Source organism: Panicum virgatum, chromosome 9N (assembly GCF_016808335.1).
Source record: "Panicum virgatum strain AP13 chromosome 9N, P.virgatum_v5, whole genome shotgun sequence".
Taxonomy (NCBI): Eukaryota; Viridiplantae; Streptophyta; class Magnoliopsida; order Poales; family Poaceae; genus Panicum; species Panicum virgatum.
Genome location: NC_053153.1, coordinates 79,235,033 through 79,258,786, shown reverse-complemented (window position 1 = coordinate 79,258,786; position 23,754 = coordinate 79,235,033). Strand labels below are relative to the sequence as shown.

The 23,754-nt window shown below is 45.8% G+C and overlaps 4 protein-coding genes and 1 long non-coding RNA gene across 9 annotated transcripts; 3 read left to right on the top strand and 2 right to left on the bottom strand.

Moving 5' to 3' along the window:
• Positions 1-694: 694 nt before the first annotated feature.
• On the top strand, positions 695-1,246 carry LOC120689394 (translation initiation factor IF-2-like). The gene has a single exon (XM_039971679.1). It carries the CDS (start codon positions 695-697, stop codon positions 1,244-1,246), a length of 552 nt encoding a protein of 183 aa, XP_039827613.1.
• Positions 1,247-3,127: 1,881 nt separating this feature from the next.
• LOC120688079 (tRNA (carboxymethyluridine(34)-5-O)-methyltransferase-like) lies at positions 3,128-17,398 on the top strand. 3 transcript variants are annotated; one of them, XM_039970227.1, is made up of 7 exons: positions 3,128-3,724; positions 11,453-12,704; positions 13,207-14,271; positions 14,391-14,774; positions 15,418-16,207; positions 16,531-16,604; positions 16,957-17,398. In XM_039970227.1, exons 2-3 carry the CDS (start codon positions 11,836-11,838, stop codon positions 13,250-13,252), a joined length of 915 nt encoding a protein of 304 aa, XP_039826161.1. In that variant the 5' UTR covers positions 3,128-3,724; positions 11,453-11,835; the 3' UTR covers positions 13,253-14,271; positions 14,391-14,774; positions 15,418-16,207; positions 16,531-16,604; positions 16,957-17,398. The 3 variants fall into 3 exon arrangements, 2 of the variants coding, with proteins under 2 accessions (XP_039826161.1, XP_039826162.1); XM_039970228.1 differs by lacking the exons at positions 3,128-3,724; positions 11,453-12,704 and having other exon boundaries at positions 13,437-14,171; positions 14,261-14,271; positions 14,391-14,495; ... (1 more) ...; positions 16,122-16,207; positions 16,968-17,398; XR_005680968.1 differs by lacking the exons at positions 3,128-3,724; positions 11,453-12,704 and having other exon boundaries at positions 14,042-14,171; positions 14,261-14,271.
• Positions 5,440-9,106, bottom strand: LOC120688078 (receptor kinase-like protein Xa21). The gene is made up of 2 exons (XM_039970226.1): positions 6,288-9,106; positions 5,440-6,012 (listed from the first exon to the last, which is right to left on the bottom strand). The coding sequence occupies exons 1-2, from the start codon at positions 9,079-9,081 to the stop codon at positions 5,621-5,623; spliced, it is 3,186 nt and encodes a 1,061-aa protein (XP_039826160.1). The 5' UTR covers positions 9,082-9,106; the 3' UTR covers positions 5,440-5,620.
• A 436-nt stretch (positions 17,399-17,834) lies between the features above and the next one.
• On the bottom strand, positions 17,835-21,122 carry LOC120688081. Of its 2 annotated transcripts, XR_005680970.1 has the most exons (3): positions 20,434-21,113; positions 18,204-20,327; positions 17,863-18,090 (listed from the first exon to the last, which is right to left on the bottom strand). It is a non-coding gene; the product is annotated as an uncharacterized LOC120688081 (long non-coding RNA). The 2 variants fall into 2 exon arrangements; XR_005680969.1 differs by having other exon boundaries at positions 17,835-20,327; positions 20,434-21,122.
• A 574-nt stretch (positions 21,123-21,696) lies between these two features.
• Positions 21,697-22,844, top strand: LOC120688080 (cyclin-dependent kinases regulatory subunit 1-like). Of its 2 annotated transcripts, none has more exons than XM_039970230.1 (4): positions 21,697-21,851; positions 21,999-22,079; positions 22,179-22,239; positions 22,356-22,844. In XM_039970230.1, the coding sequence occupies exons 2-4, from the start codon at positions 22,027-22,029 to the stop codon at positions 22,509-22,511; spliced, it is 270 nt and encodes an 89-aa protein (XP_039826164.1). In that variant the 5' UTR covers positions 21,697-21,851; positions 21,999-22,026; the 3' UTR covers positions 22,512-22,844. The 2 variants fall into 2 exon arrangements, with proteins under 2 accessions (XP_039826164.1, XP_039826165.1); XM_039970231.1 differs by having other exon boundaries at positions 21,723-21,851; positions 22,004-22,079.
• The last annotated feature ends 910 nt before the right edge of the window (positions 22,845-23,754 follow it).

Below are 23,754 nucleotides of genomic sequence, written 5' to 3'. Positions count from 1 at the left end.
TTAGAAGAGGAGGGGCCCCGGGTGGCGGAGGACGGGCGGCGGCGACGGTTCAGCCGGCGGAGGGCGAGGCGGCGCGGGAGCGCCGCCGGCCGGGCGGGGTAGGACCCCCGGTGGGCGGCGGCCGGCGGCGGGGGCGAGAAGAAGCCGGCGGCGCGGTGGCGACGAGCTTGGTTAGGGTTGGAGGCGGTGGAGGGCGGCGGCGGAGGCGCCGGGGGCGGCGCCGGACCTTGGGGAGGCGGCGGATGGCGGGGGAGCGGCGGCGAATCCTTTTGCGATGCGTTTGTCGCCGCTCGCATATGCGGGGAATAGACTCCCCCCGCCCGCACGCTCCTCCTCTGGTTCCTCTCCGCTACCGCCTGGAGCTCGCCCTCTGGCCGCGCTGCTCTGGAGGGGCCGAGAAATTTCAATAATTGAGACCTGATACGCAAGCCTCACAGGATTTAACACTCAATTCATAAGCCTTTCAATATTTGACACCGAAGATACGAATTTCTTCGTTTCGAGGGATTCTCTCACTTTCATTTTTATCTTTCTTTTTCGTACCCGGCCAAGTGATCTTCCCGTTTTACCCCTGATTCATCCCTTCTCTCATAGTCTATGACATGTGGACCCCACGAGTCATCCCATTCCTCCACCCCACCACCACCTTCGTTTCCTGCCGGCGTGAAGGTAGATGCGCGCGGCAAGGTAGCCCATGGCGAGGGGGCCGACGGCTGGCGGCCAGGCAGCGGCCCGCGGCCCGCGGCCAGCGGCCAGGCAGCCGCGGCGGCGGGGTGGCCGCGGCGAGGCAGCTGGCGCCGGCGGGGTGCCGCGACGAGGTGGCCGGCGGCCAGGAAGCCCGGGCGCGGGGGCCGCGGCGAGGCTGCTGGCGCCGGAGGGGTGCCGCGACGAGGTGGCCGGCGGCCAGGAAGCCCGCGCTCGGGCGGGGAGCGAGGCCACGGCGAGGTGGCCGGCGGCCGGCGGCCAGGAAGCTCGCGCGGGGTGGGCCGCGGCGAGGCAGCCGGTGCCGGCGGGGTGGCCGCGGCGAGGCAGCCGGCGCCGGCGGCCAGGAAGCCCGCGCTCGGGCGGGGAGCGAGGCCACGGCGAGGTGGCTTGCGGCCGGCGGCGAGGCACTGGGCGCGGGTGGGGAGAGGCTACGACGAGAGTGCGACCGGCGGCCGACGAGCAATTGAATGAGAAGTCATTGTTGAAACTCTCACTCAATTGTGTACTTCTCATTCCTAATGTGAAGACATCCTTCATATAATATGCAGCCCATTTTTCTTTCAACTTGTATATACTGTCCAATCAAGTTTGCTTGGTCACCTTTCTCCTCATGAGGTTAAACTTTTGTTCAAATTCTACTATGTCTTCATACTCAAACATGCATGCACTAAAATCTGAGAGAATACTTGGCTCCTCATTCTTCTCCTTTTTCTTCCCTTCATTTTTTTCTTCATTCTTCTCTTTTTCTTTTCTTTTTTCTTCCCTTCATTTTTGTCTTCGTCCTTCTCTTCATGTAGATGCTTGATAGCATTTTGCATGATGTGAAAGGTGCACAATCCATGCCATGTTTCTACAAACACTTCTCCAACTGCCTTCATCATTGCAGCATCTTGGTCAGTATAGAATGTTTTAGGTTGCTGTCCATTGTGAGCTTTTAGAAAGGTTTCAAACAACCACTTGAAGGACTCAAATGTTTCATCATACATGAGAGCAGCACCAAAGATTATAGTTTCTCTAAAGTGATTGAATCCAACAAACACACCAAAAGGCCTACTCTCATTGTTGGTTCCAAAAGTAGTATCAAAGCTAACAACATCACCGAAATGCGCATAGTCCAGGACCATTTTAGCATCAGCCCAAAATATGTTTGCTATTTTTTCTTCACAATCCATTTGCAATGTATACTGGAACGATGGATTCTCAGCAATTTTGTCCTGAAAATACTTGAGCATGCTACCGGCTTCTCCATATGCCATCTTTCGTTGTCGCTTGGTTCGCAAATAATTCTTGTGGTCACGAAGAGTGTAGCTAAGATTGAGTGGACCACCAACTTGATGGGCTGCCAACTCATGTGCGGCTTTTGGCTGAATTCCCGCATTATCCGCCGTTTCAATTTCAAAAGCCTGTAAATCTGAAATTTTCCTCTGCGACACCATTAAGTGCAAGGTTTCTGGCAGGTGCAGTGCATGATTGTGCTCCAAAACTAGTTGAGTCACTTTCAAAATTCCCTTCTCTCGGTCCATTACAAGATTCATTTGGACTTGACAATCAGTTCTAGTTTCAGCTCGAGGGCACTTTATCAAACGATCTCTTTTATCTAGAGATCGATGACCCTCATTTGCACAAACAAATCTACATGATGTAATCTTGCCATCAGATGGTCTCTTATTTGTATATCTTTTTCTAACCTCAAACCCTCTCTGCCCTCCATAGCTAAGCCAAAATGCCCAAGCCACATCTGAATTTTTGAATTCCATGCCAACATGAGGGACCAAACTAGGCAAACAACTATCTCTGTAAAAAAAACAGTGCACGTTATGATGACAGAAAAAAGTAGACACATGTTCTATGATCACTGATTATATAGACACAAATTCAAAGAGAACCATCATGGGGTAGTATTGCACACCTATGTCCTTCCATCATAGGACTGCTAGATTTGCTCTGGTTTTCTTCCATCACATGACCTGCTACAAGCAAGTTTGAAATGGAAAAATGTGGTCAAGTTTAAAGCAGCCTGATGAAAGAAGCCTGCTCTCAATCATGAGAAAAATCAAAGTAGTTCAGATCTTAACCTTAGTTAACATCTAGGTTCAGAACATTCAGAAAAATTCAAAGTTGATACTTCAAGCATTTAGAAACTTTAGAGCAAGAAAAAAAATTCAGGCAAGGCATTCAGGGATAAACAACCTTCAGTAATGGGGACAACAGTAAAGAATGAAGACGATGGATGATGGATTAATACTTAACGCAAAGGATATTGACATTGATCATCTTACGTACAGGAGGAGAAGAAGATGGGACCGTCCCCTCCGACGATCGGAACCCTCGCGCGTCCCCTCCGGCAATCGACACTTTGGTTCTCGCGCTCGTTTCTTGTCATTCTCGCACCATTTTATCCCATGTCCTGCCCGTTTCGCGCCGCTGCATTTTACTCCACTGCCTAGGGCTGGGCCGGTCGCTTATTTGGGCCGCGTCGTGCGTCTGCTAAAGCCTAGCGTCCCATTTTCGCTTTCTTCCGTTGGATGCCGGACGGGCGGCGATGCGGCGTCGGACGTCCCGCCGAAGTAGAGCGCTCAACGTCAGCCGATCTGGATCCCCGCCCTCCACTCTCTGCTGCCACAGATTCAGGACTCCACGCCCGCCGCCACCACCCGCTCGGACCGCTCCCGTCCCAGTTATCTCGGCGGGCGCCGGCGCCGTGCCGCTCCCTCTCTCTCTAGGCTCCTCCTTGCCTCGTGCTGGTCCCTGCTATTCACCCCCCCCCCCCCCCCCGCGCCCGCGCACGGCAGTCACAGCCACCACAGCTACGGTCACCACGGAGATGCGGGAGATATTCGTCACGAACTCGGCTGTCGCGGAGGCATGGGGAATTATTTCAGCACGGAGCCACTTGATGTCAGCAGCGCGAGCTCGGCTGAGCTCCTGGTGTCTTCAGGTCGATCCTCAGCGACTAGCATCGTGGCTGGCCATGCACCACCTGGCAAGGCTCCCGCTCGCCTCTAATAATAAAGGAATGGTATGCTCCTGACTCCACGGCTGATTCCTTTAATTCCCTATTGATTTCAAGAAGTTTATCCATTTAGGCCCTGATTAAGGAAACAGGGTACGATTCATCACTCTAAGCACCACCATTTCACTACTTCAGTCTGGCGATCTCTGTTCCGTTTGGGCAAAAGGGATTAGGTCTGTGGGGTTTATCGATATTATCTCAATGTTGCATCAAAGGTGTTTGATGCAATGCCTTAAAGAACCTCAGCGGTGGATAAACGTTAAATTTAATCTTCCCAGTAACTATTCCCCGGGGCAAATTGTTAGTGAACACTGCAATTAGGAGCATTGATAGTACGGTAATAATGAGCAGTCCAAAAGAAATACCATGCAGGGTAAAATAGATACGAGAAATGTGCTGCAAGACTGAACCAATATGAAAAATGATCCACTCCTGTGATCCTGTCCCATAGGCCGTTTAAGATGAATTGTGTAAGCTTATCCAATTGAAAATGGTCCACTCCTTAAAGGGTTTTCTCATCCGACCCATCCTCTCTTTAGTCCACCTGGATGATTATCAAGCCATGCTAGCCATATTTTGATTAGCAACTGAAGGAGAGAGAAATTTGAGCATGCGTATGGATATGTTTGAAAGCTGTCTATTCCTAAACCTGTAATAAAATCTTGTAATGCATTTTAGGTGCAATTTATTTGTATTAAATAAGCTTGCCAATGCTATTTAATAAGCTTGCCAATGCTATTTATCTCTGAATAAATAACCTCATATCACCCCAATTCACATACTTACAAATGAAATTGATTGCTAATTATCAAGACTAATAGAATTTCTATTACAAATAAAATTACATGTATTCCAAAGGATGGGAGTTTAATTGATATGAAAGCAAGCTGTTGCATTCGGCAGAGTGCCCAGCTTTTTACGATGTTGTTTGATTTTGTGCCCCCCCCTGATTTTAGCATACTCTCCAGGAACAATTAGTGTTATCTAACATGAATGGTACGGCCTATGGTCATGAATTTGCTACTGTATTTTTTTTTTAAATTCCTGCCAATGCTCTTTTGGCACTACCCTCCAGAGCAGAGGTATGTCAGTATGTGGTTCTATTGTGTTCCTTTCTGTTTTGTTGACTAAATACAATTCCAGTGGCACTACACTGCACACTCGTTTCCAATCTTTTTATCTATCATCCAAAGAAATATACAAGAAAACAAAAACTATTTCGGCTGAAACAATAATATCTTCATGTCACGAGCTCTTGATCTGACTGAAACATGGTTGAGCGTTTCTGCTGTTTTCTATTCTTATTTATCTATGGTTTGATAACTGCTGTTTTTTTGTGTCAATATATATGCCTAGCTTCAGTAATTTAAAAGCTTAGATGATATTGCATTGTCCTTCCATTCAACACTTGCAGCTGGCTTCATTTTCATATTTCAATTTCTAAAAAAACAATGCACACATTTTCTTCCTCTTAACAGTAGCCATTACAATCAATCTCCTAACTAATAGCCATGGATGAAGACTGATAAATTTCTTCACATCTCAATGGCAAGGAAATATTTTGGCCAGCTCAGAGATGGCGCGGCAACGCCACGCCCAAGGTTTTCTAGTTTACTTATACTAGTTGGCAGTATAAGAATATAGTCCGAAAAAATCATCTAAAATTTCAGGCACCTCAAATATAGTAAAAAAGTGGGGGAAAAACATGCGCACAACTCTTTTAGAGTATGCCTTGTTAAGATCGGAATATTCAACACACAGACGTTTTAGTTCAAACAAACAATAGAAAAGGAGCTACAACTTTATTTGGAAGAACATAGTCCTTCCTGAAAATAGTAGTAAAATATAACATGCAATCACACAAATTGATCTCATGCTCCAATGGCTGCAGCTGGAGAACCTTCAGTGCGATGATGATGCTTCCTCACTACAAAGGAGCTTCTGAAACTTATCTCTAATTGCTTGCAACTCTTTCAGAGCATCTCCAATTGACACACGAGCCATGGGCATCTCCTCTGAACAGGAAATCCCAACTTGCAGGATCGAAGCGATGCAGGAAATTCTGAGCTTGGAGTTTGAGGTGGCTGGTTCCCCATCTTCTGTCTTCATTTGTAGCTGTTGGTCCATGATAGTACTAACTCTGTCTGGTAGTGCATTTTGAACATACTTGCGGAGCCCCATGGCTCCACCAAATTCGTTGTTTGTTGGTCTTTTCCCAGTAAACATTTCCAGCAATAGTATGCCGTAGCTGTAGACATCACCATGGGTGGATACTTCGTTGCCCAATCCATACTCTGAAACAAACCAAAATGAGATTTTCTTTTAATTTCAATAAAGTCACATCATAAGAATTCTAGTATACTCATCTAGTAAACTATAGTATAAAATTCATTTCCAAACAACTACCTACAAGTATGTATTAAAGTCAACATATAAGATGTTCAAATTCTGTAAAAAGTGTAGTATTGCTGAGCTTAACATATATATCTAAGTTGACACTAAGAAAGCCTTGAGCTTTGGTTGAAGCCATCATAGTGCAGTACATTTGAATAGAGCAAATGAAAGGTACCTGGAGCTACATATCCAATTGATCCTCTCATTGATGCCCATCCACTTGATGTACCAACATCTTGATGTAGAAACCTTGCAAGCCCAAAATCACCCACACGAGCAACCATGGAACTGTCCAGGAGAACATTACTTGGCTTAAGGTCACAGTGAATAATCGGCGTTGGCTTATGTTGGTGAAGGTAATCAAGTGAGGATGCCACGTTAGTTGCAACATTTAATCTTGCAATCAGATCTAGTGCCTTTGGTTCACCATCTTCGATGATATGCTTGTGCAGCCATTGATCCAAATTTCCATTCGGTAGAAACTCATACACGAGGGCCTTGAAGTCATGGCCCTTAAAATCAATGCTTGAACAGATAGTCAATATCTTTACAAGGTTTCGATGTCGAGCACATCTTAAAGTCTCGCATTCTGCAACAAAACTTTTAGATGCACCACGCTGCATGAGGTTGAGAACCTTCACAGCGATCTCTATTTGCTGGTCGTTGCTTCTCATTGTTCCTTTGTAAACTGATCCAAAGCTCCCTGCTCCTATGAGGTTCTCCGATGCAAAACCGTTTGTCGCGCTAGCCAATTCGGCATAAGAAACCCTCATATATTGCTCACCCAAGACCAACCTTTGTTGGTCTGATTTTGTCTTCTCGCGGCGCCTTTGTTGGAGTGCAAACAATGCAAATACTAATGTGACGCAGGCAACTGCACTGCATACGGAGACTGTTATGACAAGTTTTCGATGTGGGTTCTTGGTGGTCTGGGTGGGGCAAGGTGGCAATCCCAGTTGAGGGATACCACCACAAAAACCATCATTCCCAGTGATTAAGATCTTTTTTGCATTCAGAAATATCCCATCACTTGGAACTCCACCTTGGAGTTTATTGAATGAAAGATCCAGTATCGAAAGGCCAGTTAGTCTGGCAAGGATCTCAGGGATGGCCCCCGACAAATTATTATGAGAAAGATCAAGCCCTACAAGGCCCTTTAGATTTCCTAGTGACATTGGAATTGTCCCCTGAAGGATGTTTCCAGATAGATTGAGATAGTCTAGGCTTTGACACCCACCAATGGAGGATGGAATCTCACCAGAAATCATATTATAAGATAAATCAAGTCCGTTCAGATTTTCTAGTTTTCCAACTTCTGATGGCAAAGACCCAGATATGGAATTATGAGAAATGTTAATGAAACTCGACAAAGTTGGTATTGAAAAGAGTTCTTTTGGTGTCGGACCAGAAAGATTGTTGTGAGAAAGATCCAATACTTCTAAAGGACAGTGGCTGAGACTAGATGGTATAGGTCCACTTATAGCATTCGTACTGAGGAGAAGTTTAGTAAGTTGTGTAAGATTGCCAAGAGTGACTGGCATGGGTCCAGACAAAGCATTATTGTACAGAAATAATTCAGACAGCTTATTCAGGTTGCCTAGAGATGCTGGAATAGCACCTATGAGAGTGTTATGAGGCATGTAAAGTGTTTGCAAGTTGATGAGGTTACCGATTCCTTCTGTCACTGTTCCAGTTATATTGTTGTATGCGATGCTGAGATACTCCAGCTGTGTTGAGAGATTACCAATTGAATTTGGCAGCACCCCATGGAGATTATTCAAGCCAACATCTAGTGTAACCAAGTTGCTACAATTGGTCAGGCTAGCCACAAAGCTCCAATCAGCATCGTTTGTTGCTTCAAACTGATTTGCTGCAATTGACACTGCAGACAGGCTCGTTTGTTGAGCTCCTAAGCATTCTGGAATCGTTCCCGACAGGAAGTTTTCTACTGCTTCAAGAACTTGAAGCATGGAAGCGTTGCAAAGGGATGACGGGAGCATGCCTTGAAATTCATTGTCTGATACTAGAAAAAAGTTTAAATTCGGAAGGTTGCTTGCAATATTAGGGGGAAGGGTCCCATTCAAGTTGTTGTATTCTATATTTAGAAATTCAAGGGAGGAAAGATTATTGAACATTAAAGGGGGCAAAGGGCCTTCCAGCTCATTATTATTTAGAGCAAGTTCAGTGATGGCATAGAGGTTGCCAAGCGAACTAGGTATGGGGCCTGAAAGATTGTTTACCAAGACATCAAGTTTTGTAAGTTTCTCAAGATTTCCTAATGATTCTGGGATCTGACCAACAAGACCATTGTGCTGAAGATTTAGGAATACTAATGAAGAGAGATTGCCTAACCACGAAGGGATGGTTCCTTGGAGTCTGTTTGTCCCCAACCCAAGTGCACTAAGAGACGAGAGGTGTTGTAGTGGTGGAATGCTTCCTTCAAAGTTATTTTCGAAAGCATAAAGAGCTGTCAACGCTGAGAGGTTTCCCAGTGAACTGGGGATCGTTCCTGAGAACTGATTTGCACCTATGTTCAGCACACGGAGGTCATGGATAGTACCTAGCTCTGGAGGCAGGAACCCTTGGAAGCCATTCGATGAAAGATTGAGTCGCCTCAAGTAAGTGAGGTTTCCCAGCGCAGGGGTGATGGTGCCCGTCAGGTTGAGCTCGGGGAGGTCCAGAGCCACCACATGGCCCCGGCGATGTCCCCTCAGGCCACACGCCACGCCGCGCCACCGGCACATGGGGATGGACATGTTACCCCACGAAGCTAGGGCTCGCGATGGGTCACTCCTCACGAGTGACTTGAATGACATGAGCGCGAGCTGGTCGGAGTTAGGGATGTGAGGGACAGAGGCGATTGCTCCGTGAGCTGCCAGTGAGGTCTGTGCAGCCACGAATGTGGCAAGGCAAATGATGAAGAAGGCGAGCTTGCGCAAGGGAGGCTTGCTGATGAGGATCACCACCATGGTGATTATTGTATGTTTTCAGAACAGCAAGGGTTTAGATAGGCAACCCGGCCGTATGGACATGATGCTTATATGGTTGCACTCGAGGCAGCAGTTGCTACGAGTCAGCCGAAGACGACGACGAGTGGACCGAGCGTTCACGGGGTCCTTCTGCTGTCACATGCTGCGAGAGCAGACCGTGGCGTTGCCGCGGGTTGGAAGTCTTCGCCGAGTTTGGTTGGTGTCGACCAATCTGGGACTGAGGCTCTACGCGTGGTGCTGTACCTTTTTCTGTTTTTTTACTAATAAAGTATGGTGAAGTTTGGTCGAGTACTATGGGTTGTTCTAAAACGGTTATACTTAGTCTTTACTGAATGGTGAAGGCCGCCTTGCTTTTTTATTTCTTAATTAGGAAAAAGGTTTGCTGCAAGATAGCCAAGTCATCTCAAAATTCTGTCGAGGAAAAAGGCATGCCCGCTAATTCTCATTAGACATGTTAGGAAAAAAGTAAATCCTAAAAATTCTTATAACAATAAAAACATTTACTTTTATAAAAAATTGAACAGCCCCTTGAATTTGCATCTGAATTACCGATCCTTGTCATTATGAAAGATAATTTAAAAGAACCCAACTAAATTACCCACTCTAGCAGTATAATGCAAAATAATCTCTAAGTTTGCTTCTAAATTACTCATATAATGGCATATTACGAAATATGATATTTAGTAACACGTCCAATTTATATCTAAAATTACACACTTTTATTGTTATAACGAACAAATTGAAATATCCTTCGATTCTACGTGAATAGTAATATAATAATACAATAACAATAAAATATGTTATATATCTTTCTAAACTACACCTTTGTACCATGACTAAAAAAATAAACATGATGCTATGTGCCACCATATTGACCATGTAAACATTAATAAATAACTTGTATTTTTTAATTAGCTTATCAAGAATTAAAAAAAATGCCCCACTAAATACTCCATTAAAATATATAAGTTGGTACTTTAAATAAGGTTTTACATTTTGATTCAAACATTATGGTATATCAATGTTGGTAGTTTAACTCTAAGCATGATATGTTTAATAAAATAATACTATTGCACATATAATTCTTGATATAGCAAATTCAATGTCTTGAGTGTCACAGTGTCGGCTAAAATGACTTTTATGCTATTATTGTAATTAAAAGTGCAGTCTAGAACCTAGAATGTTTTTAATACAATACAAAAGGGAAATTTGGAATGCAAGATATAATAAGCACAGTTTGAACTTATCACATTGATAAAAAAAATACAACATAAAAAAGATCAAAATTTGAAAGCGGAAATATAAATTCATGATGTAACAATAAAAGGATGCACCAAGAGATACATGTAAGTTAAATTTTTATATTTCAACTAAATATATATCAAACACTGACAAAGCTACAACATAAAGGATGACAACACATATGGAGCCTTTTGTGTTAATCCTACAAATTCTTCGAAAACTCGTAAAGATATACCACAAATTTGGTAGACTCTAATCGCCATTAAAAAATGGTTGAATCTATCATGTTTTCTAAATAATTACCCCACTCTACCATTATAAAAAAAATGTAAGCCATGAATCTACATCTAAATTACCCACCTTTATCATTATAAGATACAATCTAAGTACGACTACATTTACATCTAATTACCAACCTACCATTAATGGCATCACAAAAATACTTGTAGAACCCGGCTACCCCTGTTTTCTGGCTTGTTCGGAGCACCAGAGATCCGGTCACCATTATTGCTGTTCTACCTGAGTGCGATAAAGCGACAAGAAACACGATAGCCAGCGACTAGCGAAGGGGTATTTTAGAGCTGGGCCGGCTCAAGTAATGAGTTAAGTAGAAATAAAAAGGCCCAAGTGGTGAGCCGGACAAGCAGAAGTCCGTGCTAAGAATTCCTCAATTAGAAGATTGATGGGCTCATACCATATATACCTTAGAAGCTACCGTATATTCTCTAAATGCTACGTCTATATAAAGGACTACGTGTTCTTCCCTACATACTTGTCTCATATATGTTGTCGTGTATTATTTTTTAAGATTGGGCAAGGGAGACGAGATCTATCTATAACTTCTATACGTCTCTTTCTTGGGATCGGGAACAGGGTAACGGATCTAGCAATCCGTGCATAGGCCCATTCTCAACGGTCCGTTCCTTCATGGTTCCTCGAAAAAAAGAGTACGTTCCTTCACGCACCGCAAAAGAGATATTGAAATTCAAGTAATGACTTTAACACTATTCAAATGTTGGGAAAAAGGACATATAAAGACCTGCAAATTGGTATGTCGACTTGTGGTAACTTTTAATCATGAAGTCTCACCTTGAGAGATAATCCTCAGGTTTTGCAAGTTCTCCAAGCCGATGTTGCTGTGGTGGGCTGTGCACTCTGGATGTAAGGAGCGTGTCGTGCTGGGATGTCGGGAGTGCAATTGAGGGCAGCATTTGGAGGTGGCTAATCACCCTATATTTATAGTTTGACTTGGTGAACCATCCTTGTACCTCCTGGTTTCCTCTAGATTCTACCGAGCAATTGGCAGCTGTACCGTTTCTAGAGTGGTCCAAATCAGTTCTTGTATCTTCTTTCTAGAATCTACACCACGACTACTTTGTAGCATATAAACTAATGAGGGTACGGCAGCTTTATACAATTTAAATAAATGTTCTCTCTAAATGAACGGCTGAGATCATGCACTGTCCCATCCAATGGCTAAGTCAATTCTAGATGAGTTGTTGGCGGGTCTCAAGTGTTCAGTCCACTCCAGAAATTGAAAAGAAGTATGTGCATCGTGTCTATGATGCCATAGCTCCCCATTTCAGCGCAACAAGATTTGCTAAATGGCCCAAGGTTGCAGGGTTCTTGAATTCCTTGAGGCCAGGGTCGATTGTACTGGATGCCGGCTGTGGTAATGGCAAGTATTTGGGCTTCAACCCTGATTGTTTCTTCATAGGATGCGATATAAGCCCACCGCTTATTGAGATATGTTCTGGGAGAGGGCATGAGGTGTTGGTTGCTGATGCTGTCAACCTCCCATACAGAGATGATTTTGGTGACGCAGCAATTTCAATTGCTGTGTTGCATCATTTAAGCACTGATGATAGGCGGAGGAAGGCCATAGAAGAGCTTATCCGTGTTGTTCGGAGAGGTGGTCTGGTGCTCATCACAGTCTGGGCTAGGGAGCAGGAAGACAAGTCATTGCTCAACAAGTGGACTCCTCTCTGCGAGAAATATAATGAAGAGTGGGTTGATCAGAGCAGTCCTCCATTACGTAGTCAATCTGCAACTCTTCTGGAAAGCATTGCAGAAACTGATGAAGATGCTGGTTTGCTGAAGCAAACTGATGTTGAATTGAAAAAATGCCATGATGCCGTGAAGGATAAGACCATTATGGACTGTAGTAATACAAATACTGATCAGGATGAGAAAAATCAGCAGGAGTACTTTGTTCCATGGCATCTACCATTTCACCGAGCAGAAATTGGTGGTGCATCTGCTGCTGCTCTTGAGAATGGATTTGCAAAGAAAGATGAGAAGAAGGGTACAGTGGTCTACAATCGTTATTATCATGTTTTTGTTGAAGGGGAACTTCAAAGGTGAAGTATTCTTACTCTGCATCCAAGGCTTTCTGTTTCATAGTTTTATTTCGTTTTTTTTTCCTCACTGTTTTACAAGCGATACTAGTGTATTGATTGATCAATAATTCAATATGTTGTTTAGCTGCAAAGGCAAGGAAAAAAAAAGAATAACTAAAAAGGGTAACACCTGCTGTTAAAAGCAGTTTTGATGCCATCGGAAAATTTTGGCTGGCTATATTTTCTACTCTTTTATCGAATCTTCCTTGACTAAAAGTTTTCCAGAAAGGTTACATGTTACCTTTATACTTCTATGCAATTCACATTGCAGCTTGTCACTTTGACTGTCTTACCCAGGTTGTTAGTTGCAAATTTTGGGTAGCAATAATGGTAGATAAATAAAAGAATGTCAGCTGCTGCTTGCACTTCATAAGCATGTACAGTATTACTTTCTTGTCGTCGTTGCTGTATATCAGCTCTTTTGATTCAGGATATCTTATATCATAAACTATCTTAACTTCAGATTAGTCTCTGGTATAAAGAATGCTGCTATTGTTGACCAATTCTAAGACAAATCCAACTGGTGCATCGTTCTCGAGAAGCTTTGAGCAGCAAGCAAAGGGATGGTAGAGGAAGTCATCAGCACAGTATCCACGTCACCCACAACCGCTAACCGTTCGATCAGCTCAGCGTGCAACACTGGCCATCCGATGCGGGCTTTGCGCCCGTTAGCTCGCGAACCCGCTTGAGGATTCGCGAGCCCTCCCGCTCCGCCTCCCTCCTCCCCCTGCGTCTCCCTTCCTCCTCCCGTCAGAGCTGCGCCATCCCTGGCTCCCGGGCCACCGCGCCGCCGGCGCGCCTCACCGCCCCCGCACACTCGCACGCCTCCTGGCGCGGCGGCCTCGCCGGCCCCAGCAGACGCCGCCCCTTCTTCTTCGCAACGCCGCCGTCCCTCCCTCTCCTCTTCCCCTGGCCGACATCCAGCACGGCGCACCGCCACGCCGCCCAGCCGCCGCGCGTCGCCCCGATTCCGGGGTCGCTTCCCTCCAGCCCTCTATCCACCAAGCCACTCCCTTCCTCCCTGACGGCGCCATCCCACCGCCTCAGCCACCGCGTACCAGCGTCCCGCCACGGTCCTCGTTGTCCGTCCGGCTTCTACCTCGCTGTTCCGCCCTGTGCCCGCGCCGCGCCACCTCCGATCTGCCATCGCCACCAAACCGGTCGCGCCGCCCCTTTCTCCTCCGGCGATGATGGCGAGCTGCTCCAGCCCAGCACTCTGCCCACCCACCGCCGGCCGTCGCTGCCCTCATCGTCCGCCTCCGCCTCTTCGCCTCTCCATGGCATAACACCCCCCCCCCCCCCCCCCCCCCCCGCGCGCCAGGTCCTCAGCTTGCGCGTCGCGTACCTGCGCCCGCGCTTCCCTCCGCTTCCTCTGTGCCTCCCTCCGGTTGCTGCGTGCCTCCATCCCCACTGCCTTATGCTTGCTAGGTTTGACCTCTGCTTCTACCTCCATTCTTTCTCTAGAATCTATTCCTTCCCCAAGATCCCACCATGACGAGCTCGTTGTCCCTTTGCAGAGAGCAGAAAGGTATCGGATCCTCCTCCCTCAATCCGTTGGATTCAATGCCTGGGTAACGACTGACCAGGACAGTGGATTTTGCCTCTCGATGTGGCTAATGATTTGCTCAATCTATTTTCACTTTGCAGATACTAACTACGGCCTGGGCGGGGCGTGGACGCTACGCCAATACACATGCTTGCCACCTCGAATTCACATCTGCAGCAGCAGCGGCAAGATGCAAACATCACAGGGTATGCTTTCCCCCCCATTTTTGTACTCATGTGTTGATTCACCTTGAGCATCTGCTTAAAAATATGCATAAGAACATGTCGTGCTCATCTCTTGACTAAAATTTCTTTCTGTGAGTATGCCTTGGCTAAAAAAACATAGGCAAAATATTCACAAATTCTAAAGCAGCAGCCTCCCTTCAGTATTTGACAACGCACACACACAACTGCTGCTGCTCTCCTCTCTCAAGTGCAAAGTATGCAAGGAGTCACCAAGGGGCTGCAGTTTGCAATTCGACATTGGTACTATCTCTTCTCCCACCTAGGCTTTGAGAATCAGGAATTTTTTAAGCTGGGGGAATCTGTGCAAAATAAATATTAATGATGCAGTTAGAATAATGCTCATGCTTCAAAGCTTCATCGATTAGAAGTTGAATCCAATTTCTATTTGCAAATGTAGTGAATTAGTGATACACCGTGTTCGTGACTGTTCATGTACAGATAGTTTTTTTTGTTTGAGTTCTGGATATTGCCAGCAGGGGGGAAAAGAGAAAAAGAATTATATAAGATAGAGGATATTCCATAACATCAGGCCTATTTCACTACATAGTGCTATATCAAAATAGAGTTTTAGCTGTTGCATAGTAGGACCTGGCCTATTTATGTGGTTATTCAATTTATACAAGGGCTCATTGATTCTTTCAATTCACAGCGTTGCGTGCAATACTAGCAATAGCTAGATTGCCTATTGCATTAAGCTCTTGGTTACTACATAAACTTGACAAAACTATTAATAGGCGAGCAATCATGCGCCTCCAATCAGCAATCATACATATTCTGAAACTTGGCATTACTTTTAGAATAACAGATCAGCCTCCAAATATTTTTATGCAATACTCCTTGGTACTTATATTTCATTAATCATTATCTTCGCCCATTTTCCTAGGCTCAGTTACTGAAGACACTCCAGATGAGTTAAACTTTCAATCCAGTTCATATCGCCGGACGCCCACCCCATCTTTGAATCCTAAATAAATATCTCTATGCCCATTCATCCATGCCATTGCTATATTTCTAGCTGTTTGATCCACATCATGTGTTGATGTAGGCATGGGAAGCTGTGAGAACAAACTCAGAATTATATGGTGACAGAAGTCTTATTGATTTTTTAGTTCATGTACAGCCTGTGCTGCAGCAGCCCACCTCCATCACCTCATCACATCAGGAATGCCACATCCTGGGTACCTGGCCCAGCTGTCTTGCCGTCCTCAGCTCCCATTTAGGATGTTCTGGAATTCTCACAGATACCTCTAATGCTATCCTAGATAGTTTAACAATGTTAGTCTTCTTCTATTGCAGGTTTGTGTATAGCCTGTTAGGTTACTATTGCAATATTTTTCCATGCTTCTAACCTAGAGGTAATGGTGCTACAACGCTACCTTTAGTTAGTGATTTTTCATAGCTCAATTCTTTATTTTATTTCTCTATCCATAGCAAATGTACATAAAAGAACTACCTTCATTTTTTAAATTTATGGTAAACACGTCTTCTGATTCCTTATCTTTTGTTTGTAGCATGTTTCTCCAGTGGGCTAAAGTAGACATCCTTGATCTGCACTTGTACTAACCCTGTTTTCTACGTGCCCTTTAGTGAAGCTGGTTGCTGACTATAGACAACAAAGACACCTAGACACATTCTCAAGACTCTGTTTTTGCTCCAAGGAGGCATACATGCAGGTTGCTCTTTCTCATACCCCAGAGACACGTTTCTTGATTCTTTCATGAAAACCCAAGTTTAGCATACTCACTATATTTCAAGTTCATGATCTATTTCTGGATTCTACATTTTTTATGCCAAACAATTAATTGTGTTAATTTGTGTAAAGATTAATACTAGCATATTTGATGTTAGTGTTGAGTTATCTAGCATGTATCAAACGCAGCCGAAGCTGCTGCCCGTCAGTTTTTTAATCTTTTATCCATTGCTGTGTAACCAGCGACAACATGAAGGTTTTCTGACTACTGAATACTAACATGTGCTTCATGTATGTTGTTCACAGGAGCTGCAGGTTCGTGTTCTGATTCTTCTATGACAGCCAGGACAGTAGGAAAATACACTCCTGCATAGGAACAGGTGAAAATGAATACAGTGACATCTTCTGCCATGCCCTTGCCAAATAATAAATATATTCCATGTGCCTTCAGAAAGTTATGTCTAAAACCATCTCACAGACCTAGACTGGCCTAATCAAGTTGTGGATCTAGGCAAACAAATTAAAAGACAGCTTTTGAATACTGTCTTAGATGTTTGTATACTTGATTAATTGGCTCATACATAAAATTAAGCCAAAGTATATTTATCAATTATGCCAAATTCCAGGATATTTAAAGAAGATGCTGTAATATACTTTGATCGATTCAATTGTTTATTTACATTTTTCCTCATCCCACATCTTTATGAACCTGCCATGCTGTTCTTACTTCAGAGGATATGCAGGCCTTCAAGGTTGAACACTGTCCCTGCTTTTTTCTGTGGAAGGAAAGAGCCATCCTTGCATTGATGGAAAGCTACAGATAAAATGGCTTCTGGGTCATTCATGGCTTCTGGGTCATTCAAGTGCTCAATGTCATGCCATCAATCTACTAAAGCAGCTGGACAACTCTTCTACCTACAGAGGGCTTCAGGCTGCTATAAGTAGATCACCAGAACTACCAGCTTCAACACTATTCATCAAAAGCCTTCAGTCCTTGCGTTTTAGAGGCAAACCTCATCCTTTGGCTTGTTTTCTCTGCTATTTTATCTAGGTTAATGTGATCAACCCAATCTCTTCTTACCAATTTCGCTAAACTTTACTAAACCTGGTTAGCATTGATTCATGTATGAAACATGAATCCAAAAAATAGTCCACTTTGGTTCTTTCCAAATTAGTCATAATTGCCTTCAATTTTCAGTTTCCACAATACACTCCTCTTACTACCACTATCCTTCTAAACATAAACATATCTTGTTGGGTGGCTTTCTGAATGATATGTATTTTCTCCATCGTTATAATATTATTTATAAATTCGAAAGTCACATTTGATTAGAGGCACATCCTGGTATCTTTGGTTTAGACATGTATATGTGTATAATGTACTCACATAATAATATAATGTCTAAACCAAACATTGTACTAGCCAAACATTGTACTCACATAATACAAGCATTGTACTGTTATTGAATTTACGTAATTAAGCAATACATAAAGGCTGTTGATTTCCATCAACTAAACATTTCATTAATCATATGTGGTACATGTTGCAGAGCGTTTTTTTTGGAAAACAAAATAACTGATCTTGTTGCCATATGACACCCTGCAAATCGGAGGAGAATATCAATGAAAGCTAAGATATGGCACTGGATACACGTAAATGCTCTTCTAGAAGAATATTGACGATGTACATTAACCTGGATGACAGGTATCTGTAGGGACATATTCTGCCGAACACATTACATGTTTTGTTTGGATACTACAAATTCTTACAAATATAGCTATGTTGTTCCAATCGAATCTAACAGAGATCACAAATTGAGTCCCTTCACTGTTTCAGTATCTAAGCTGGCCACTTTATCATCACAGCTGCAGGAAGAGATGCTAGAAGCGTTAGCACAAAGGTCAGCCTGGGTATTCTGTCGAATGTCTTTGGGCCATCAGGGGAGGGGGGGTTATCCTAACCCCTGCTGCGGAATTACCTCGAAGATAACGATGCTTGCGTGGATAGCTCACGCCATGTGGTGCAACTCACTGGTGGCGGCCGTGCGGCGTAGCACCACATGGAGATGCCAAACCAGAAGGTGCCGGCGTATCCTCACAACACCACAGGACGAAGCACAGACTAGGAGCTCGTTGTCGTCAAACAACGCCTCTGTAGCAGGTATTGACCCTGAGCTTACAGAAACTAATCGTATTTGTACCAAACCAGGAGGCATGTGGTCTACCTGGCCATGCTTAGAGAAATATTGAAAATTCTAAGAACTGGAATAGCCCACTCTTCTTTTCATATTTTCTTTGCTATCTGAATACCTGATTGAACGTATCTAAAGTTCTAAACACAAAAGGGAAGTACCAGTAGTGTTCAAGGTGCACCAGCAACAATAATAGAAGAGAAATATGGAAAATTCTAAGAGCTAGAACTGGAATTTTTTTTTTGCCAATGCTTATGCTAGTGATTCTTATCAAGCCTGAAGGGAAAACAAACAAATATTGACAGAAGGAAACCTAACAAATAGTTGTCTCTGTGCCAAGTTTAGATATAGTGCAAGGGCAATATCCTCTAATAACTTCACTATGTTAGGAAAGACACCAGAGGTCAGTGCTTAATTCTTATCTCATTGGAAGTATATTTCAGGACTTATGTTCTTCAAATTTCAATCTGCTGCCAGATCAGTATATTTACCATGCAATAACGATCAGGCCAGCAAAATGATGAGTAAGCAACATTTCTGGAAGGCAATGGAGCAATGCAGTACATCTATGAAATTCCAGTTTTCTACTTGCAATTCTTAATTTCTTCTATAGCACCTATCCACAAATAAAAGCTGAATATTAACAAGCGTAGCTACCTGCTCAAAGTTGGAAATGCCGATATCTGCTAACCTACTTATAAAGACACAAAGTTTTTCATCACTTTAGAGAATTCAAGAGTTAATAGGAATCCGATCAGCTGAGGTGTAGATTGAACATGATTTAGCAATAGGAAAATTAGAAAATTAATGCTGTCAGTAAAGGTCGCATCATCTTTGGATTAGATACAACATATCAATGCCTATTGGCTTTTTGACAGTACAACATTGCATTTTTACAAGGAATAGTTTTATTTTTAAGTGGACCATGGTAGCATATGGACAAATAGTTAAAAGAATGAAAGCTACTTTGTGCTGTTAGCATAGCTAGCACTGCATGTAATAAGTATTTGACCCTATAACAGCTTTACATTGATTTCTGCTATCTTGATGGTTAACCAAGAGACTATATAAGGAAATTATATGCCTTCCTCTCTCTCCAAGTTAGAATGCAGAGACTAACATAAGGATCTACCAATGATGAATTGATGATAGCTGATTGAAATTGCACTTGCATCTACTGATTGGGCTAAAAAATAAGAAGAGCAAAGATTTTGAACACAGAGCTTAGCTATTTGCAAAACTAAATGGTCCAACTGGCTGCCAAGTGCCATACTTAGGACAATTCCTCAGTAGTCTTTACGTAAATATACTATAAAAGCATAGGAAAGAAAGAACCTGAGTGAGATACCATTCAGTGTACTATCCTAAGTAACAGATGCTATCAGCTGCAGATTAATTTTTTTAGATGTACGGAAATAGGTGCTTTCTTCTCTACAGACTATCTTGTCACTAAACCATACAAGCACAAGTTCTGACAGATATGGGTTTAATTGCCACATTATTTTCCATTAAACTAAACTATTTGGAACATCATTGGAGACTGAAAAACTTCTTCGGCTACAACCAAAAGGGCAACTTGATGACGGAGCCCTGCATTTGACAGGAGCTGTGTGTCGTATACTTGCACACGAAACAAATTATTTCCAACTCTCGATTTTATTCTGCTTATGTTCTAGGGGAATATTGTCCCATGCTGTGAGATCTGCTGATGGAAAAATTAATAAAGAAGAACGAAATTTCAAAACCTAATCAGATGCGCATGACATGGGCAATCAGAGTAATTGAAGATGAGCAGTTAATTCAAACCAAGGGCATAAGCAACTATGCCTCTTCCTTGTCTATGAGTCTGAGGCTAGAAGAACAGATACATGGAGGCAGCCGCATCCCATGCTCGCCGTCCACGGGGGCCACCTAGCCAAGTTCCAAACTTAATGAAAAAGTGGATTACAACAAGGAAATAGATTAGGAGGGTTACTATGCTGCAGCGAGGGAGACTGGGGAAGATAGGGTTGGGCACCTGATTTGAGCTGTCTGGCCGGGCGTTGATGGGGCTCAAGCTGACCACCACGGATGATGATGGTGCGCATGAGTCAACGGTCAACCAAGGAGCCGGGGGCAGTCGTCGTCATCGGGGATGCGGGAGAGGTTCTCTTGCGTCTCGATGGCCATAGCGACGGGGTAGGTGGTGAATCTACCAGCGCGAGGGAGGGCCGGGAGAAAGGAGGGGTAGCCGGAGAGGGAGAAGAGGGGAAGGAGCAGCGGAGCACAGGCACCGGCACCGCGCCTTCATCACGGGAGGAGATGGAGGGGCGGCGCGACAAGGGCGGCAGCGCGTGGTGAATCGGAGGTGGCACGGCCTGGGCACGGGGCCGGCGGCGGAGCGCGTGGAGAGAGAGGTGGCGCAAGGGCGGCCTGCGCCCGGAGGAGGCGCGGGAGCCGGCGGAGGCGCACGCATCGGCCGGTGGAGAGGGCGCAGCAAGGCGGAGAGGACGCGGTGGCCTGGAGGAGGAGCGGCGGCGGTCGCTCGGCTCGGAGGAGGCAGCGCGGTGGCCCCGGCCTGGCTGCGGCGTGGTGGAGGCGACACGCGACCGTGGAGGATACAGGGAGGGGCGGCGCGCGCTTGCAGAGGAGGCGGTGCGGTGGCCGGCGGAGTCACGCGCGGCGCCAGCGGGAGGAGGGAAGAAGAGGCTGAGGGAGGTGGGAGGCGGAGTGGACCGTGTGGAGGAGGCAGAGAGTCGTGGAGGGTTCGCGAATCAACGTGCGGGCTCGCGAGCTAACGGGCGCGAAGCCCGCATCAGACGGCCAGCATCTCACGATGAATAGATCGGACGGTTAGCGGGTTGTGGTTGACGTGGATACCCTACCCGTTAGGCATTTCGGCCCGATTTCGTCCTATAGAGATAGATATAGAGATATTGGAATCTAGTAGGGTTTCATGTTCAAACAAATATAAACTTTTCATGTGAAATCTCTATGGGCAGTGACGAGCTTTTTCATGTGAAACTGTCAGGTTGAACTCGATTTTTCATAGAAACGGAATCGAAGGAGCAACCGGAAATACTTCGACGTTCGTGTTCGTGAAGTACCATACATAACGGGCAAATCGGCTCTGATAGTAATATTCTACTGGCGCCAATCCGCGATTTCAAAATTCAAAACTCCCTCCCATCCACCATGTTCTCACGCGCATCCGCTGATTTGGACGCGAATCCAGCAGCCCACGCCGACGCCGCCGATGAATCCGGCGGTGGGTGATCCGCAACGACTACGAGCCCTAACCGCCCCGGGCCATCTGGCCCGTCCATCTCAAAACCAACGGTCGCCCCCCTCCGATTCCTTTTAAATACGCTCCCCATCCCCGTCGCCCCCAACGCGCTCCCCTCTCGCTGCGGCTCTCATTTCGGCTCCACCGCACACGCTCCACCCCGCTCCTAGGTATGTGCCGCGCTTCCCTCCGGATCCTTCGATCTCGTGTTGTTCTCCGTTCAATGTTCCTCCGCGATTCGTGGTTTTGCTCTGATTTCTGCGCGATTCGGTGGTTTGTTTGGGGTATCCGCTGAAATTTTGGGCAATTTTCTGTAGAGAAGCTGATCGAGAAGTGGTGGTGGACATGGGCCAGATCCAGTACTCCGAGAAGTACTTCGATGACACCTACGAGTACAGGTAGATGCGGAACCCTAGCTTCCTGAATTTACCCCTTTCCATCTCCTTGGTCTTCCGTGGTCGGTAAAACCCTAACCCGATCCCCTTTGTCCGGCGCAGGCACGTCGTCCTCCCGCCCGAGGTCGCCAAGCTTCTCCCCAAGAACCGCCTCCTCTCCGAGGTAAACGCCAAGGATTTCACATGCATTTGTGTATATCGCGTTCTTGTACTGCTGTTGTCTTGGATGTCTGATGCTGGGGTTTTGTGGGGGTATTTCTTTCTTTTCCCTTTTTGCAGAACGAGTGGCGTGCGATCGGCGTTCAGCAGAGCCGCGGGTGGGTGCACTATGCGATCCACCGACCGGAGCCGCACATCATGCTGTTCCGCCGCCCGCTCAACTACCAGCAGCAGGAGGCGGCTGCCGCGGCGGCGGCGCAGATGCTGCCCAAGTGAGCCCTCCGGCGAGGGCGGCGACCACAGCGGGTTTGCTGCATTTAAAACGCCAATCCCCTTTTGAACTCAAAAAGGGGCGTCGCTGTGCTTCGATTAATCTCTCCGCCTGTTGGTTGGAATCAAGTGACTGGTGTTGGAGGTGTCCGCCTTGTGTTCGTGGTAATGCCTGTGAAGGAACTGGCTGGGTTAGGCTGTGCTTATCATGAGTTCTCTTATACTATGTGTTATGTGACTCTGGTTGACACTCTTGTTTCTGATGGTTCTATTCTGGTTTGTAATGCTGTGATATTTAGTCTGCTATGTGATGAAGAGATGATGATCTCGTTGTGTTTATGCTCGTCTGTTTTTATGCCTGCGTTCTCCCCAAAGTGCAAAGGTGCGGCAAAGGACCTTGCTCCTACAGAGTTTATGTGAAGTTAGCATTTGAACGATGCAATGATAGAAACATCTGCGTGAGGTGAGATAGCCATGATGATTGATTACATCTGCTTAACTGCTGATAATGTGGAGGTTTTTGTTAGGCTGACTTCAACAGGAGGCAAATGCATTTTGCCTCTCCATGCAGCACTGTTCACGCGAGGAGTACCCTCCAACAGATGAGCCATACGCGAGATGCATTTTGCGTCCGCGGATAGAGACAATGTAAAATTGTATTCCCTCTCTCCTCGAATGCATCTGCTCCGCCCCGCCGGCTGCGTTGCGCGCTGCTCCGCCTCGCCGGCCGCGTGCTGCTCCGCCCTGCCGCGTCGCGCGCCGCCGGCCATCACGCCGTCTTGCACTCAGCAGTGGCGTGGTGGGCAGAGCGCCGCCGCGGGCGGGCCTGCGTCGCCACAGGCGAGCAGGCCGAGTCGGGGAGGAGGAGCACGATGAGGGAGGGCGGCCCCGTGGCAAGGAGCGGCCGGCACAGCCACAACCGCCTCCCGAGCGACGGCGAGCAGGCCATTCGAGTCGCCCCCGCCGCCGTTTCCTCCTGGCGCGCCATCGCCTTCCTCCTGCTCGTCTCCCTACCGCCGCCGTGGGGCAGGTCCCTCTTGTCGCGGACGGTGCCGAGGGAGAACCCGGGCGCCCGCCGCCGTGCAGAGGGCCACCAGGGAGGGAGCCAGGGGGGTGAGCCGCCGGGGGAGGGAACCGCGCAGTGGAAAATGCTATCGTTGTTGGAGACGTAACCAAATACATTCACGTTGCATCGCTGTACACGCGAGGCAATCCTCATTTTGCCTCTCATTGTTGAAGTTAGTCTTAG

Bases quoted from the DNA above. Each gene is read 5' to 3' on its own strand.
- LOC120689394 (XM_039971679.1), top strand. From the start codon at position 695: ATGGCGAGGGGGCCGACGGCTGGCGGCCAGGCAGCGGCCCGCGGCCCG.
- LOC120688078 (XM_039970226.1), bottom strand. From the start codon at position 9,081: ATGGTGGTGATCCTCATCAGCAAGCCTCCCTTGCGCAAGCTCGCCTTC. The intron at 6,013-6,287 runs GTACCTTTCATT...GGTTTGTTTCAG, and splicing joins AATTGGATATGTAGCTCCAG to AGTATGGATTGGGCAACGAA.
- LOC120688079 (XM_039970227.1), top strand. From the start codon at position 11,836: ATGAGTTGTTGGCGGGTCTCAAGTGTTCAGTCCACTCCAGAAATTGAA. The intron at 12,705-13,206 runs GTGAAGTATTCT...TCTTAACTTCAG, and splicing joins GTTGAAGGGGAACTTCAAAG to ATTAGTCTCTGGTATAAAGA.
- LOC120688080 (XM_039970230.1), top strand. From the start codon at position 22,027: ATGGGCCAGATCCAGTACTCCGAGAAGTACTTCGATGACACCTACGAG. The intron at 22,080-22,178 runs GTAGATGCGGAA...TGTCCGGCGCAG, and splicing joins GATGACACCTACGAGTACAG to GCACGTCGTCCTCCCGCCCG. The intron at 22,240-22,355 runs GTAAACGCCAAG...CCCTTTTTGCAG, and splicing joins AGAACCGCCTCCTCTCCGAG to AACGAGTGGCGTGCGATCGG.